Source organism: Glycine max, chromosome 15 (assembly GCF_000004515.6).
Source record: "Glycine max cultivar Williams 82 chromosome 15, Glycine_max_v4.0, whole genome shotgun sequence".
Lineage (NCBI taxonomy): Eukaryota > Viridiplantae > Streptophyta > Magnoliopsida > Fabales > Fabaceae > Glycine > Glycine max.
In genome coordinates this window covers 7,047,998-7,062,357 of record NC_038251.2, presented here as the reverse complement: position 1 = coordinate 7,062,357, position 14,360 = coordinate 7,047,998, and the positions used below count along the sequence as shown (strand labels likewise).

General features: G+C 37.2%; 3 protein-coding genes across 3 annotated transcripts; 1 reads left to right on the top strand and 2 right to left on the bottom strand.

Moving 5' to 3' along the window:
• Positions 1-654: 654 nt before the first annotated feature.
• On the bottom strand, positions 655-5,549 carry LOC100800150 (uncharacterized). Its single transcript, XM_003546025.4, has 4 exons — positions 4,900-5,549; positions 4,582-4,806; positions 3,537-3,917; positions 655-1,257 (listed from the first exon to the last, which is right to left on the bottom strand). The coding sequence occupies exons 1-4, from the start codon at positions 5,308-5,310 to the stop codon at positions 790-792; spliced, it is 1,485 nt and encodes a 494-aa protein (XP_003546073.1). The 5' UTR covers positions 5,311-5,549; the 3' UTR covers positions 655-789.
• Positions 5,550-6,436: 887 nt separating this feature from the next.
• On the top strand, positions 6,437-8,645 carry LOC100799614 (pentatricopeptide repeat-containing protein At3g25210, mitochondrial). The gene has a single exon (XM_003546024.5). The coding sequence runs from the start codon at positions 6,668-6,670 to the stop codon at positions 7,784-7,786; it is 1,119 nt and encodes a 372-aa protein (XP_003546072.1). The 5' UTR covers positions 6,437-6,667; the 3' UTR covers positions 7,787-8,645.
• Positions 8,646-8,822: 177 nt separating this feature from the next.
• Positions 8,823-13,652, bottom strand: LOC100799097 (CSC1-like protein ERD4). Its single transcript, XM_003546023.5, has 6 exons — positions 12,985-13,652; positions 12,253-12,395; positions 11,784-12,059; positions 10,484-11,334; positions 9,850-10,105; positions 8,823-9,457 (listed from the first exon to the last, which is right to left on the bottom strand). The coding sequence occupies exons 1-6, from the start codon at positions 13,253-13,255 to the stop codon at positions 9,083-9,085; spliced, it is 2,172 nt and encodes a 723-aa protein (XP_003546071.1). The 5' UTR covers positions 13,256-13,652; the 3' UTR covers positions 8,823-9,082.
• Between the last annotated feature and the right edge of the window lie 708 nt (positions 13,653-14,360).

The following is a 14,360-nucleotide window of genomic DNA, read 5'->3' as shown; positions in this document are numbered from 1 at the left end:
CGGGATACTTTTGCATATGATAGACCAAACATGCAATTACTTGAATGATTAAATAGCTTTTACAATTTTTTGTTGATCAAGATTCAAGACAATTTAGTCTTTGAAATTGACACAAGTAGGCAATATGATCCTTCCTTTTTTTGGTTTGCAGGAGGGCCTAAGGCCCAAAACAAGGAACAGAAACAGACTACACAGTTAAGATGTTATAAAAAAAATTCAATTAGGCCACTAGAATTGACATCACCGGTTCATTTAGTACTTGACACTACAATAAAAACAAATTTAGTTTTCAACAACTTCAATAACTATTAATTAATTTGATCCTTAATGTTAATGAATGTTAACCAACAATATGTCAAGTACAAAAATAAAGGTATAAAAAAATCAAATCAACTGTTGCCGTTAAGGCAGTGGCTAATAAAACCAATATCTGTGTTTAGGTGCATGCACATGCGGAAAATATGAAGAGTTTACAAGCACAGCAATCTTGCTTAAAAGATGAATTTGTGCATTACTAAAAAAAGCTCATCCAAACTCATCAAAATTTAAGTACCCTAAAAAACTTGTCAACAAAAAAATAACCAAATGATCACTTACCATCCAATGCAGGCATCTTCAACAAAATCTCGACAAATTAATATCCTTCATCTCAAATTTCTAACAGCAAAACTGAACCTTTTTCTTCCATTGCATCTATATCCTCACTTGAAAACATCATGTGTGTATAATGTCTTACAAGAATGTTTAATTTCAGGAAAGTAGCATTCAAACCACAGTACAATGCAGCACTTAGGTAGCTCGAAAATCAAGGAAAAGACGTAATTTTTGTATAAGCATCTCACGAGTACCAAAAAGTGGCTTCCCATTTGTGACCCAGTCCTTCTCCAGAAGACTTGCTTTAGCACCAGCCAACATCTCATCATGGAATGCAGAGACTATTTGGTAGATTGAAGTCTTGAGAACGTCAGCAATGGCATAAGCTTTTGAATTTACTGGCCCACTTCTTCTTTTACCAGCAGCAACATCTACTCTTCCACTATTCACAGTCGCCCATTTGATACCAGCAGGTCCCAATAACTGATTTGGGGATTGCAGGTTTGTTTTCTTTCCCATGAAACTCTCAACAGCAAGAAGACAGGATAGAAGTGTTGAAACCACTGCAGCATTACTCCCAGAAAGCTGAGCAACCCCAAACTTGTCGTCTTTACGTGAGCAGGCAGTCAGTGAGACAGCAGTCCTTGAACACCATGCATATAGCTGCATTTAAGCAAACAGATGCTTTTAATATGTATCTACAAATTCATAATGCTGGGATGTGATGCTCTGTTGCCCCACTACTAGAAGGTTTCTTCAGAGTTCAGAGAAGGGTTAAACAAGTGACCTTTTGCAACATTTATTATTAATTGAAATGAAATTTACAGGGTTTTAATTCAAGTCAATGACCCACATAAATATTTATGCAGCCCAAAGGATTTGTGGATTGGCTTTTCCCTCTGTAAGTCCACCCACTTATAGTTATTGCATTATCTAAACAGCAACATTATCCTAGCTAAAAAAATGTTGAGTTTTTACATGGGAAAAATGTTCAGATTTTTCCTCTCATTTTATTTCCTCCTTACAAGTGAAGAGGGATAGTGATGACTGTGAAATATAAGTTAATTTGATAGTCAATTTGAATTAATAGCTGAGTGTAATTTCTTTATTATTTTTTTTAATGAAATAATGAAGAAATTAACATCTTTGCTATTTTTGATTAGCAAAATTTAAATTAAGATTTCAAGTGTTTTAAAGGAAAAATTGATGCAAAAACTAGAAGAAAAATTGGAAAGCCCGCTTAACATGCAAGATAGGCCCAACGCGCACTCTTGCTCAGCGCGCAACACACGCTTAACACGAAAGTCTGCACTAAGCACGAAGTCAGCTTAAAAAGTAAGCTATCTGGTGCCTATATAAGGAGGAAACAGAAGGAAAACACACAACCCACACACTGGGTCTATCCCTTAGGGGAAACACTCTCTCTCTAGCTATTCCTCATTTTCTTGTTATTAGTCATCCATCATCATCTTCTTTCATCCCCATCAATCCTATTACTTGTAATGTAATTCTTTCCTATTATCTATTTAATGCAATCCTGTTTCTATTATTCTTCGCTGTGTTTTTCTGCTAATTATGGTCTAATCACCATATAATGTCTAGAGGGGAATGCATTGAAAAATCTTTATTTTCTAAAGAACTGAGGAAGGGTATCTTAATGAATTTATTGTCAGAAATAGATTGACATTTATTTTGTCCACGAATTTTTGCATCTCTTATCTTAATGCGATTTGTTATTTTATCTCTACAAAGAAATTTGAGGAGAAAAGGATAAATAAACTAGGCCCTTCGTGCGGGAAACCAAAGATAGGGTAATTCAGCAGATAAGGGTGGAAACAGGGATTTCATGAAATAGAGAAAATCAATTACATTATATTATAAGTAGTTTTGGCATACTAAACCCCAACATCATTGCATTCTGATTCTATCTTTTCACATTTAAATTGTTAGTTGTTTTTCCTGTTTTTTTTTTTCTTTGCCTTATTCCAAATTTCACATTTACAATTCTTTGTCTTTGTCTTCTTCTCTTTCTTTTTATTGCTTAATAATTGGATTTGTACCACTTACAACAAGTCCTTGTGGATTCGACACTTGAACTTTCATTTTAATCTTTACTACTTGTGATAAAATTGGTACACTTGTCAATCTCTTAACAGATGGATTAAATATAAACCACACAATAATTCATTGTGGGAGCAATTTGGCATTTACTACATGTCAAATACTGAAAATTCAATTCAATATAATATTAGGGTATTATAATCATCATCATGCTAAAAGTGCAACTGGCATGAGCTTGTACTAGTTATCTTACACTAGTAATAGGCCTAAAATATTATTATAAATAGGAGTATTAGGTTAGTGTATCACATCAACACAATGTCACAATTACATAAAATCTCATTACTTAACATAATTCTTTCCTCAGTGGGGACAATAGACATTTTCATTCTCCCTCACTATAGTGATGTCATTCAATGTGCACACACCTCATCTTCAAGGCAGGAGTTTGTGGTTAAAACAAGAACAAGATGAGGTTTGGGTGCCTAATAATCAATGTTACAACTTACAAGAACTTCTAGAGCTTAGGGTCTTTAAAATCACGATTTTTTTTCAATTTACATGTTTCTTTTTATAATGTGGCACATTTCTCAGCATACTCCTTGCAAATTTGCTTATTTTGGCTCCTTAACTTAAAAAATAAGTTTTTCAACCATAGTCCATACCAGATAAAACCTGAAGATCAAACAGTGAGGCCTTGAAGCCTTTTGGTGAAGTTCAATATTCAGTATGAACCCATATGCCTAAAGCTTTTCAGTTTATACAGGAAAAAAAGGTTTTTTAGCATCATATAAACTATGAAAATAATGAAGTTAGGAAGTTGTACAAATGGGTTTTTTAGCATCGTATAAACTAAGCAAATAATGAAGTTGTGAATCTACCTGAAAGTTGTGCAGTTCTTCTATGTGCTTCAAATCTGGCCGTGCATCAGTTGGGGACAACAGCTGATTTGATAGTTGAGTGGCTTTGTCAACAGGATTTCCTAAGCCTTCACCTAATTTTGTTGCAAGATGCTCCAACGGCTTCAAGCACACAGCAATTACTCTTTTGTAAGTCTCACCGGTTTCTTCAAAAAATCCCGCACGCCTCCAAGTGTCAACATTGTTCTCGCAAACCATACAGAGATCAAGATATGCAAGATACCGAAGAAGAGAAGTAGGACTACTCTCCTCCAAAGCTGAAAGTAGATGCTCACTTGGATTTGTTTCTGCCGCTGCCGATCCTTTTGGAGGTGCAAATATGGACCTCTTAGTATGCAAAACCTATGTACCGTATTCAACAAAGATAGAAACTTCAGCATTCAGTAACAATGCTGCCATCCAAAGGCTAGAGAATATACGTGCATATAAAACAAATCACCCAAAATTGCAAATTGTTGTACATGTCTCTAACTAGTACACAGGTGACATATATACGGGTTCATCATGGATGGTTAAGATAACATTGCAACTCAGTTGTTACCACAGGTGTTTGTTATTTAACATTGCATTTACATGTTGACAAGTTGGACTTTACATTTTGCTGCGAGTCTTACACCACATAATGAGAAAACACTACAAACACATGTATTTAGATTATCAGTTCTAGTAACATCCTCAACATTATGCTAAAGTATGCTGTATAAATAGAACCAAGTTCTAATGTACATGATAGGTCGAACAAGTTCAACAACATGACAAACACATATAAATACAACCTAAAAAAGATAATTGCACGAGCACAGGGATTAGGTTTTCCGAGGCGTATCTACAAACATGTAGGGATCATTAGTTTGAGAAAACCATATACTAGACAAATCCTTCAAACACTTAGAGATCATTAGTTTGAGTAAATGCATCACAAGATGGCAACACCATTTCATTTTTGAGATTAAGCAAACTCAATAAGTGGCAATTTATTGGAACGGGTGTGATAAGGAAAACCAACCCAATGCAAATGATGAGTCAATTCCCAAGAAAAAAAGATAGTAAAAGTGGCAGCTAAAGAGGTAATCTGCTCGGTGAAGAATCTTCCGGTGGCGACGCTGTACTTGAACGGATGCGGCAGAAGCTCCAACAAAATACCAGAGAAAACGGAAGCAACAATGGAAAGCTTCAAGGCTCGCCTAGCAGAAGAAGGAACTCCCATCTTGAAGCTGAAAAATGGAGGACGCTGCTCCCACAAGAACACAGCCGCAATCAGTATTCAATATTCATAACAATTTAATAATAATAAGGAGTGGCATTTGAGAAGAGAAAGAAGGACCTGAATGATGGGGAAGTGAAGAACCCATCGGCGCTTGAAGACGTAATGCGAACCGAAGAGGGAACCGACGAGGAAACCCCTAAACCCTAATCGGGAGACGCCGGGGAGACCGTGGGCGGCGGGGGCGACGGAGGAGAGGGAGAGGGAGGCGGAGAAGGCGGCGGAGAAGGCGAAGAGGAGGGAGAGGGTGAAGCGAGGGCGGGGGTGGGGGGAGGCGATGAAGGAGAGGGTGGTGGAGAAGAGAAGATGGGAAGGGAGGAAGAGGAGAAAGGAGAGAAAGGGGTAGTGAGGTGAGGAAAAAGAGAGAAGAGAGATGAAAATGAGAGAGGAATGTATGGATTGCCAGATCAAGTAACTCAGGAACCTGTTCTTCAGCACCAACTCCACCCTTCTTGTGCTCCCAGACATCATTCACTCTCTCTAGGTTTTCTGCAACTTCCTCCACTTCACTCTTACTCTTCCCCCTTCTTCCCACTCGATATTTCTTTTTTGTTAGGTCAGTTCGAAATTTTGAATTTTCATTACAAAGCTTTAATTTTAATACACTATTAGTAATTCTTTCTTTCACCCAACCGTGTCTGTCGATGCATCAATAATGGTCATTATAGTCATGCTATTAACCACTCTGGCGGACAAGATATGACAATTATGGCAGTGAGGGAATGGGATTAAGCCTGGATTTTCACCCCACTGATATCACTAGATGACATCTTAGTTTTTTTATTTTATTAATTATTAATGTGATATATTTTTATTATGAAATAGTACAAATTATTATCAAAATTGATGGTAAGATTTTAACCCTATTTGAGAGAATCTCTTTCCTAAACAAAAGTGATAATTGCTCACGTCTAGAAGGTGGAGTATCTCAAGACTAACAATTTCATTCTGTCTTTTTAGTTTTGTTTTAATCACGAACTTGAGGTGAAGTGTAAAACTCATCTTTATTTATATGAAACGTTTTTCAATAATTCTTTAGATATGTTCTCATAATATTAGCTCTTAGGAGCATGCGTCTATATAGACATGTTTCAAATGACTCAATACGCGATAATGTTTATTTATGTGTGTTTTTGATGTGTTAAAGATGTGGTGTACCATGAAGATTGTCGGGAGGCTTAATCATAATTTGGTCGACCATTAGATATGATTCGGACATGTCTCTAAGAAAGTATCCCACTTGGACAATCCATAACCCCACAAACATTAAATCCATAAGGTGCAAGTGCTTAAGTATCATGATTAAAATTGTCCTCTTGAGATTGAGTTTAATGGAACAATCCACAATTTCAAAGTACTAGACATGTAAAACTTAAATGCTTAAGTGTATTTAGAGTGGTCCTTTTTTAGACATGTTTTGGTTGGATGGTCCAATAATAAAGACAATAAATAAATAAAAAAATCTATAATAATAAATTAATATCTATCTTTTGGCATAATTTAAATTAAAACCTTAATAACCTTTTTAATTTTTTAATAACACATGTTATATATTAAAAATAGAAAATGTAAAACATTGAGAAAAAATATTGGCAAAATAGAAATGTTAAACATTAAGAAAAAATATTGGCAAAAAAACATTAAGAAATATCTCAATTTTTGTTGTTATTGTAATTAAATTCCAAACCCCCCACAAAATAGTTAGGGTTTATGTGATTTTCGAAACCATTGGTGATCTAGTGAGAGTGGCCCCTGGCGAGCCAAAGAATGCTCTTCCTCACTTCCTCTCCTATCAATCCCAACTCTTCCCATTTCTTCCCCTGACGAAATGTCCATCATCCCCAGACGCCTCTTCAGCCTCCGCTCCGTCTCCACCTATTCCCTCACCCCATTCACGCGCCCACAACCCTCTCTCCCCCTAACGCGCCTCCTCCTCCACGCGCGCCCTTCCTCCACCTCACCCTCCAGAACCCCATCGGAGAAACAATTCGAGACGTGGGTCCAGGCCCTCAAGCCGGGCTTCACCCCCTCCGATGTGGCCCAGGCCCTCCAGGCCCAGTCCGACCCAGACCTCGCCCTCGACATCTTCCGCTGGACCGCGCAGCAGCGCAACTACAAGCACACCCACCACACCTACCTCATAATCATCAAACACCTCATCGCCGGCCGCCGCTACCACCACGCCGAAACCCTAATCGAGGAGGTCATCGCCGGCGCCTGCGACGACGCCTCCATCCCCCTCTACAACTCCATCATCCGCTTCTGCTGCGGCCGCAAATTCCTCTTCAACCGCGCCTTCGATGTCTACAAGAAAATGCTCAACTCTCGCGACTGCAAACCTAACCTCGAAACCTATTCGCTCTTGTTCAATTCGCTCCTCAGAAGGTTCAATAAGTTGAATGTCTGTTATGTGTATCTGCACGCGGTTAGGTCTTTGACTAAACAAATGAAGGCTTCCGGTGTTATTCCTGATAGTTTCGTGTTGAATATGATAATCAAGGCTTATGCCAAGTGCTTGGAGGTGGACGAGGCGATTCGGGTTTTCCGCGAAATGGGGTTGTATGGGTGTGAGCCTAATGCTTATAGTTATGGCTACATTGCCAAGGGGTTGTGTGAGAAAGGGAGGGTGGATCAGGGGTTGCGGTTTTATAGGGAGATGAGAGGGAAGGGTTTGGTGCCTAGTACTAGTACTTTTGTGATCATTGTTTGTAGTCTCGCAATGGAGCGAAGGTTTGAGGATGCGATCGAGGTTCTGTTTGATATGTTGGGGCAGTCTAGGTCCCCGGATCATCTCACTTACAAGACTGTTTTAGAAGGGCTGTGTCGCGAGGGGAGGGTCGACGAAGCGTTTGAGCTGCTTGATGAATGCAAGAAGAGGGATGTTTCCATGGGTGAGAAGACGTACAAGAGTTTGTTGAATGATTTGTATGTTGTGTGCAGGGACTAGATGCTGTTGTGCTAAACTGCTAATGCATTTGCTTGAAGATGCACAAGACGTTTCTTTTGTTCGAGCGGAACTCTGTTATTCTCCTGCTTTGTAGTGCCTGATATTAGATGGCGGATTCTTTTGGATGAGAGCTAAATGCAGATAAGTAGAAGCATCTTGCTCGGAGAACGCTCTCAGCTTCTTTTGGATTGATAAATATGGAGGATTCTGAATTCTATTAAACATATGTTATACTGTACAAGACAGCTGATTCTTTTGAATGAGTGCTAAATGCAGATAAATAGAGGCATCTTGCTAGGAGAATTGTTCTGAAATTCTTTTGGACTAATTTAACTTGCGATGTGAATGGAGGGGGCACCAAATTAGGTGTTAACTCTCTAGTACTGATACTGATGATATGGTGGCAAAAGGTCTCCTTTTCTGCTGAAATGCAGCCTCTTGCTACCGCAAATATTAATGTTGTATGGAGCAGACCACAACTTTGCAGGGCCAGATGATACTTCAGCTGGAGCAAATACTGGTGTGCAATTTCCACCTAGTGTTATCGTGATGCAACCTTGCAGAAGTTGTCTGTGCAAACAACCAAAGCCACCTAATATTCAGCTGATTGTTCTTTGTTGTTGGCTTCTTGCCCCTAGTCCATTTGTTTGCTCCATGAATTCATTTGAAATAGAGGATAGCAGAAAGTTTTGCAGTTGCTAGCATTTGTCTTTTTGTCTGTATTACATAAATTTTTCTTTTATCTCTAATCTCCTCCATGATTTGGACTTTGGAATATACCAACTTGTCTTGCTGGCTTAAGGAGGAGTTACATTGTGTAAGATCTTGTATATTCTGAATAAAACACCTTTTTTTTTCATTCTCTCTTGTCACATCTTACTTCCCCACTTTTATTGCTTCCAATTTCCCTTCCCATTTGGGACCAGGCTGCTGGGAGAGCACATGCCAGAACGTTGTAAGACCTACCACAAACTCCTTTTAAAGAAATCATTCGACATTATTACGCAAAATGAAAAGTCACATAAATTCTATCTCATTTAGTACAAATAAAGAAAATCTTGAATTGCATAGAGAACACGAGAACACTGATCCGCGACTATCACAAGTCGAACAAACATCACATTACATGAAAATATTACAAGACCACCCAACATTACACAATCACATTCACGACAGTCAACACTCAACACCTCTAGTTCCTAAGACGTATTATGAACAATTAATAAAATGTCTAAAAGTATCTCTACAAGACTACATCTAACACGTAAAAAAAAAGTTGAAATTCAGATAATTACATCAAACAGGTGTTGTTCTTGAAGCTTGAGACAATGCATCTTCAACCCGGTCACCATCTATCTTCTCAGACCTCAAGCTTGGTGGAATGTAAGCTCCAAAAATCAATTCCATATTGGGAACTTCCTTAAGCGTATTAGCTGCAACCTCAAGTGCTGGATGTTGAAAGGCGGGGTAAAATTTCTTTGCACAGACAAAACCAAAGACCAATGACAATATGGGAAGAGGAAGCACAAGTGGTGTATAGTAGAATTTCTGCGTCCCAAAGTACCCAAACATTGTAATTTGGTATAATATCAAAGATGCTAGAATACGGTTGTGTATGTGTGGCCACATTCTTCCATAACTTTCAAATGTTGGTACATAGACTTTGAGTGCCTGTTGATTAATACAAGTATATACACAAACTGGTTAAAAATATATTTACTAACATACTTGATTTCAAAATGACTTGATAAAAGAACTAAATTGAGACTTTAAATAAACATAGAGAAAATAAACTATGCACTGATAATGTAAAGTAGTTTAACATGGTCATCACTCAATCACATATCACTAGGGTAAATTTATTGACTTTTGTAATAAATATATTAAAAGTCATATGAACAATGATTTTTTATTAGTTGACACTTGACAGTGTGAAATTATACTATTAGTGTATGATCATTAAACTTCATAAACATAAGGAATGAAAACTAAAATTTAGCCATAAAAAATTACCACATAAAACATAAAACTGGGTTCATTAAACAAAATTCCAAGAACTTCACCTGATTTCGCAAAACAAGCCATCCTAGGCCAAAATATAGAGCACCAAATGGGATTATCACAGGAGCAATAACAGAGTAACAGAAGACAATTGTGACAATCAGCATGTCACCAGGAACTCTAGTTCCGTAACCAAGATCTCCAGGACGCCAAGCTTCTTTCAACTCAGCCTCAGTCTTGCAAAGATATTTTCTCTTCAAATGGTATATAATAAGGGGAACTATTCGGGACAGTTCAAGGCCATAGCCAATGAAAAATCTAAGACAAAGAAAAAACAATTAATTTGTGTCATGCCAAGTAATTAAAAATAAAGAAAAGGTGAAGTCTTTTCCTATCTATATGTCTGGTAGGAATAGTCCAAATTATAAATTTTACAGTTTACACACAATATCATGTGAGAAAATATTTGTTACAGATGTGCTTTTGGAATACATGGTAACTCCTGCTTCAAAAGAATCTAGGAAAAGATAATAACAAGATATAATGTGAAACACCATTTGTAGATGAAGCATGGCCTCTACATTTCCTTCTACCATCACCATAAAGTAGTTATGCACCTTAACTTATAAATGAAAAAAATGAAGTATCACCACAGATAAATAAACTAAACAGAATAAAGTTAAGAAGTTATCTTACTTAAGGGCCACATAGGTCAAGAAAAAAGTAGCATTGCCTGGGAGGCTTTCAGCTAGCAAGGATGAAATTTCATCCAACGTCGGGTGCTCCCTAATTCTCTTGAATGCTTTGAACAAGGTTCCACCAATAGTAACTCCAATGAAAACATTCAGCACGGTAAAATAAAAATATTTTCCAGATGCAGCCCTAACTGCATGACTTTCAGTTGGAATGCCTTCAAATTTAGACAAAAACAGAAGCAACTTGGGCAACAAAGCCAAGAAAATAATCAGTGCGAGTTGAGGGAGGTAAGCTTCCAACACTGTTTTCAATGCCTTTATATTAACAATTGGCTTTATGAATGGGAGATATTTCACCAAATTATCCAAAGTAGTTAATGCAGATATAAATGTAATTGGAATCATGTAGAAGAATATAGTCAGTGCCACAATGAAATACACCAAGTATTGCCTCAGCTCTCTCTGAAAATACTTGATTTTCAAATTAGGCCATATTAGTTGATTGGGTTCCGGAGCATCAAAGACTGACCAAGTGTCAACCATTTGAGCATGTAAACTCTGAGATGCAGATGCTGCAACCACCCTACTTGAGAAAAATACTACAGCAGCATCTTGCTGCTTCTCTCTGAGAGTGACCTTTTGCTCAGATTCCAATCTGGCCTCAAGTTCATTAATCTTCTCGTTGCAATATTCTATGGTATCCACCTTTTTACCAACAAGTCCAAGGAAGCCAGTCTTGTTTGTAGGTCTTGTTCCTTCTGGTTTGGCAGTTGTTTTCGACCCTGCATATACTGCTTCAGCACGGGCAAGCTTCTTTGTATACTTTTCTAATGACTCCCAAATCTTGTTCACCTGTTGGCAATAAACTTAGAGAAATTAAATTATATATTACAATTTTCACAGGAAGGAAAAACTAATAGATATTTGGTATTCTCTCTTAGGTTCCTAAATGCCACAGAAATCAGAAATGGAAAGATGCACTCTAATGCAAGGCCATGTGTTACAGGATATTCGTTAGTTGTGTTAGTTGGTTATAGATTGTTAGTTGGTTGGTTAATTGTTAGTTACTAGTCCAATAAGCTCCATAAACAGAGCATGTATCACACTCATTTGCATCTTCTCATATTAATAAATATAATGGGCTACTTTTATAGAATTCCTCTAATGTTCTGTCATCTATGTGATTTATGGCAACATCAAAAGGGTGTTACATGCATCATCAATCAAAATTCAGATATGGAATCAGAAATAATAAAGTTAATCCAGAGGGTATGGAAAAGGCAATGAAACGAACACCTTACCACTTTGTTGTCTGTTACAATCATAGATCTGTAAAATGTCTCAGGATAGATGTCTCTAAAGTAAGAGTCAACCTGTTCCTTCCTAGTCTGACCTTGAGGAACATGAGGTATGTCTCTCACAACTATAGCAAACTGTTCAGGCTTCACATCAGGAGACTTAAGAGCTTCAGCTCGCAGCCATGACACATGTTTGTAAGCCCTCCATAGGAGAGCAAACGTAACAATTGAAACCCAATAACAGGCAATAAAAAATCCCCACAACCTTGAACTCTTTGCCTACACACACAAAAAGTTATTCAGTCTCTGGCATTATTATCATTCGAAGGTATTAAAGAAACTGATTTGCTGTTTAACTCCGGAAAAATAAGGGATGTTACATTCTCACACATACACACAGCTAATTAGTTGAATAAAAGGAAAATTTACTATAATACTATTGAAAAAAAATGCTATGCAACACTGATCTTACCGTGATGTTAGCCATTGATAATTTGTCAAGTTCACTGAAAGTTCCGTTGCTAGTTGTTTGTGTCTTCATACCATGGTCAGTAACAGAAAGAGGCAGAAGAACTGGTAGCAGAATAACTCCAGATAAAACTAGGATACTCAACACTAGCAGAGAACAAAAAGAATAACAATTAAAAACTGAATGCTGGATTCATTAATCATCCCAGAAACATGTTATCGATAACAACTGAAAAATACAAAAGTTTACAACCAGACAAACATATTTATAGGAAAAACAAATGTTTTAGTGGAAAAGGTTTCGCTTTTCTTTCTATATCATGTGATATGAAGACAGATTTTGAGAATGAAAACGTAATACAATATTCTACCAGCCACAAAAGTCACAAGTAAGCAATGCATATAGTGCAGCATCTTGCCTACACAAGCAAGAATTGGGTTGTCAAAACCAAATCATTTAAAACTACACCTAAGAAGCTGTGTGTAAGTTTTGTCCTATTGAAAATCTTAGTCTCTACAGGGTGAATAGTGAATACAATGAAATGCATTTGTTTTATGTAACAAACTTCTTCAAAAACAAAAGAACAAAGCAATTATTAATGAAAAAAGGGAAAGAATTTCTCAAGGCAAATGTGACTAGGTTATCTAATGAAGATATATACTTTCCTAAAAAGCAGATCAGAGCTTCAACAAAGAAGGTATGCAGATATTTAGATTAGAAAAAAAGGGGACAAACCAGTGGTGAGAAAGACAAAGTAGACGGCAGTGTCGACCCCAGACATGGCAATAACATCACGTTCTGAAGAAGTCAAAGCCTCCTTGATCCAAGAGAAAGGGTTGCGGCTCTTGTACCCTCCTTCCAACGGATCCAACCCCTTCAAGATCCTGTTGGGGTAGTACACCACATTGTTCCCTGGCCTACTTGACAGAAACGCAAACACAATCATCAAAACCAGAAATATCACAAAGGAAGTCCCCAGGGACGTCAAGAACGAAGTAAAATCCATCTTGGCCTCTCAGAACGTAACTTCTCTCTACAACACAAACTCAGAAATTATAACATAGCCGTTACTGCTCCCTTCGTTCAAAGCAACCGTTGCAAACGGTTAAAGGGTGGTGTTTTGTATTGTTTGTGTAGCAATGGCAATAACATATAGAAGATGAAAGGAAATTCAAAATGAAAATGGAAAAAAGGAGATATTTTTTATTAGCAAAGGTGGTAGTTGTGTTTGTGGGGGCACCTTAACGTTTTGGATTGCTTGTGCTCAATTAATGTAACGAATCGAAGGCTTTAATGATGTTGAGTTTGCGTGGAAAGAAAGTGTGGGATGAGTGTGTGCGTGCGAGCGAAAATAATGCTAAACGGTGATGCGGGGCAGAGATAGGAGCTGTTCAAAAGGACAAAACCTTTGTCATGTCCGTGTGTCAAAGTAAATAACACTTGATGTCACAAACATGCCCCTAATGATGTACTTAAATGCCGATATTACCCCTCAATAATTGGGATCAGGTATCCCGTGCTTTGTTTTTTCAAGTTACCTATAAATTGAAAGTATATATAAGAATATAGAATATTAGAGGGCCAAAAGTAAATGATGGTAGTTATTAGTTGTAAAAGGATAAACATTACAACAAAGTATGCATTTTTGTAACATTAAAAAAACATAATCTAAACATGAATAAATGTTATTAAAATATTTTTATGATTGTGAAAAAAAACTGATATGTAATTAGTTTAGTCAAATTTAATTAGTGTTCTTTTGCTAGGAGCTATTGTGGCAGGAATAACTCATTCCAGATGGCAGGGATGTTGATCTAGTTAGATGTTATGCTTCTTTTTGTTCCTTATCGACTCTCAAGTACGAAAGAAATATAACTTCAGATCACCTAAAGTATTTCTTGATGCAAATTTTCACTAAAGATGTATAGGGGAAAAAAAGTCGGGACACTACTCTCGTGTTCTCCATGGATTTTCAAGGAAGTCAAAGGATATTATTTTATGTGTGTATTCTATATTTATATTATACCAACCTTCCTCCATCAGAAGAGCAGAACTATACGTAGTGTGTTTTGTGTCGAGAAAGAAATAATAAGTAGAATAATCACCATTAT

Coding starts and splice junctions, on each gene's coding strand:
- LOC100800150 (XM_003546025.4), bottom strand. CDS start 5,310: ATGATGTCTGGGAGCACAAGAAGGGTGGAGTTGGTGCTGAAGAACAGG. Junction 4,807..4,899: donor TTCACTTCCCCATCATTCAG/GTCCTTCTTTCT, acceptor TTGTGGGAGCAG/CGTCCTCCATTTTTCAGCTT. Junction 3,918..4,581: donor TGACTCATCATTTGCATTGG/GTTGGTTTTCCT, acceptor TACGGTACATAG/GTTTTGCATACTAAGAGGTC.
- LOC100799614 (XM_003546024.5), top strand. CDS start 6,668: ATGTCCATCATCCCCAGACGCCTCTTCAGCCTCCGCTCCGTCTCCACC.
- LOC100799097 (XM_003546023.5), bottom strand. CDS start 13,255: ATGGATTTTACTTCGTTCTTGACGTCCCTGGGGACTTCCTTTGTGATA. Junction 12,396..12,984: donor CTTTGTCTTTCTCACCACTG/GTTTGTCCCCTT, acceptor GTTCTCTGCTAG/TGTTGAGTATCCTAGTTTTA. Junction 11,335..11,783: donor TTGTAACAGACAACAAAGTG/GTAAGGTGTTCG, acceptor TATTGCCAACAG/GTGAACAAGATTTGGGAGTC.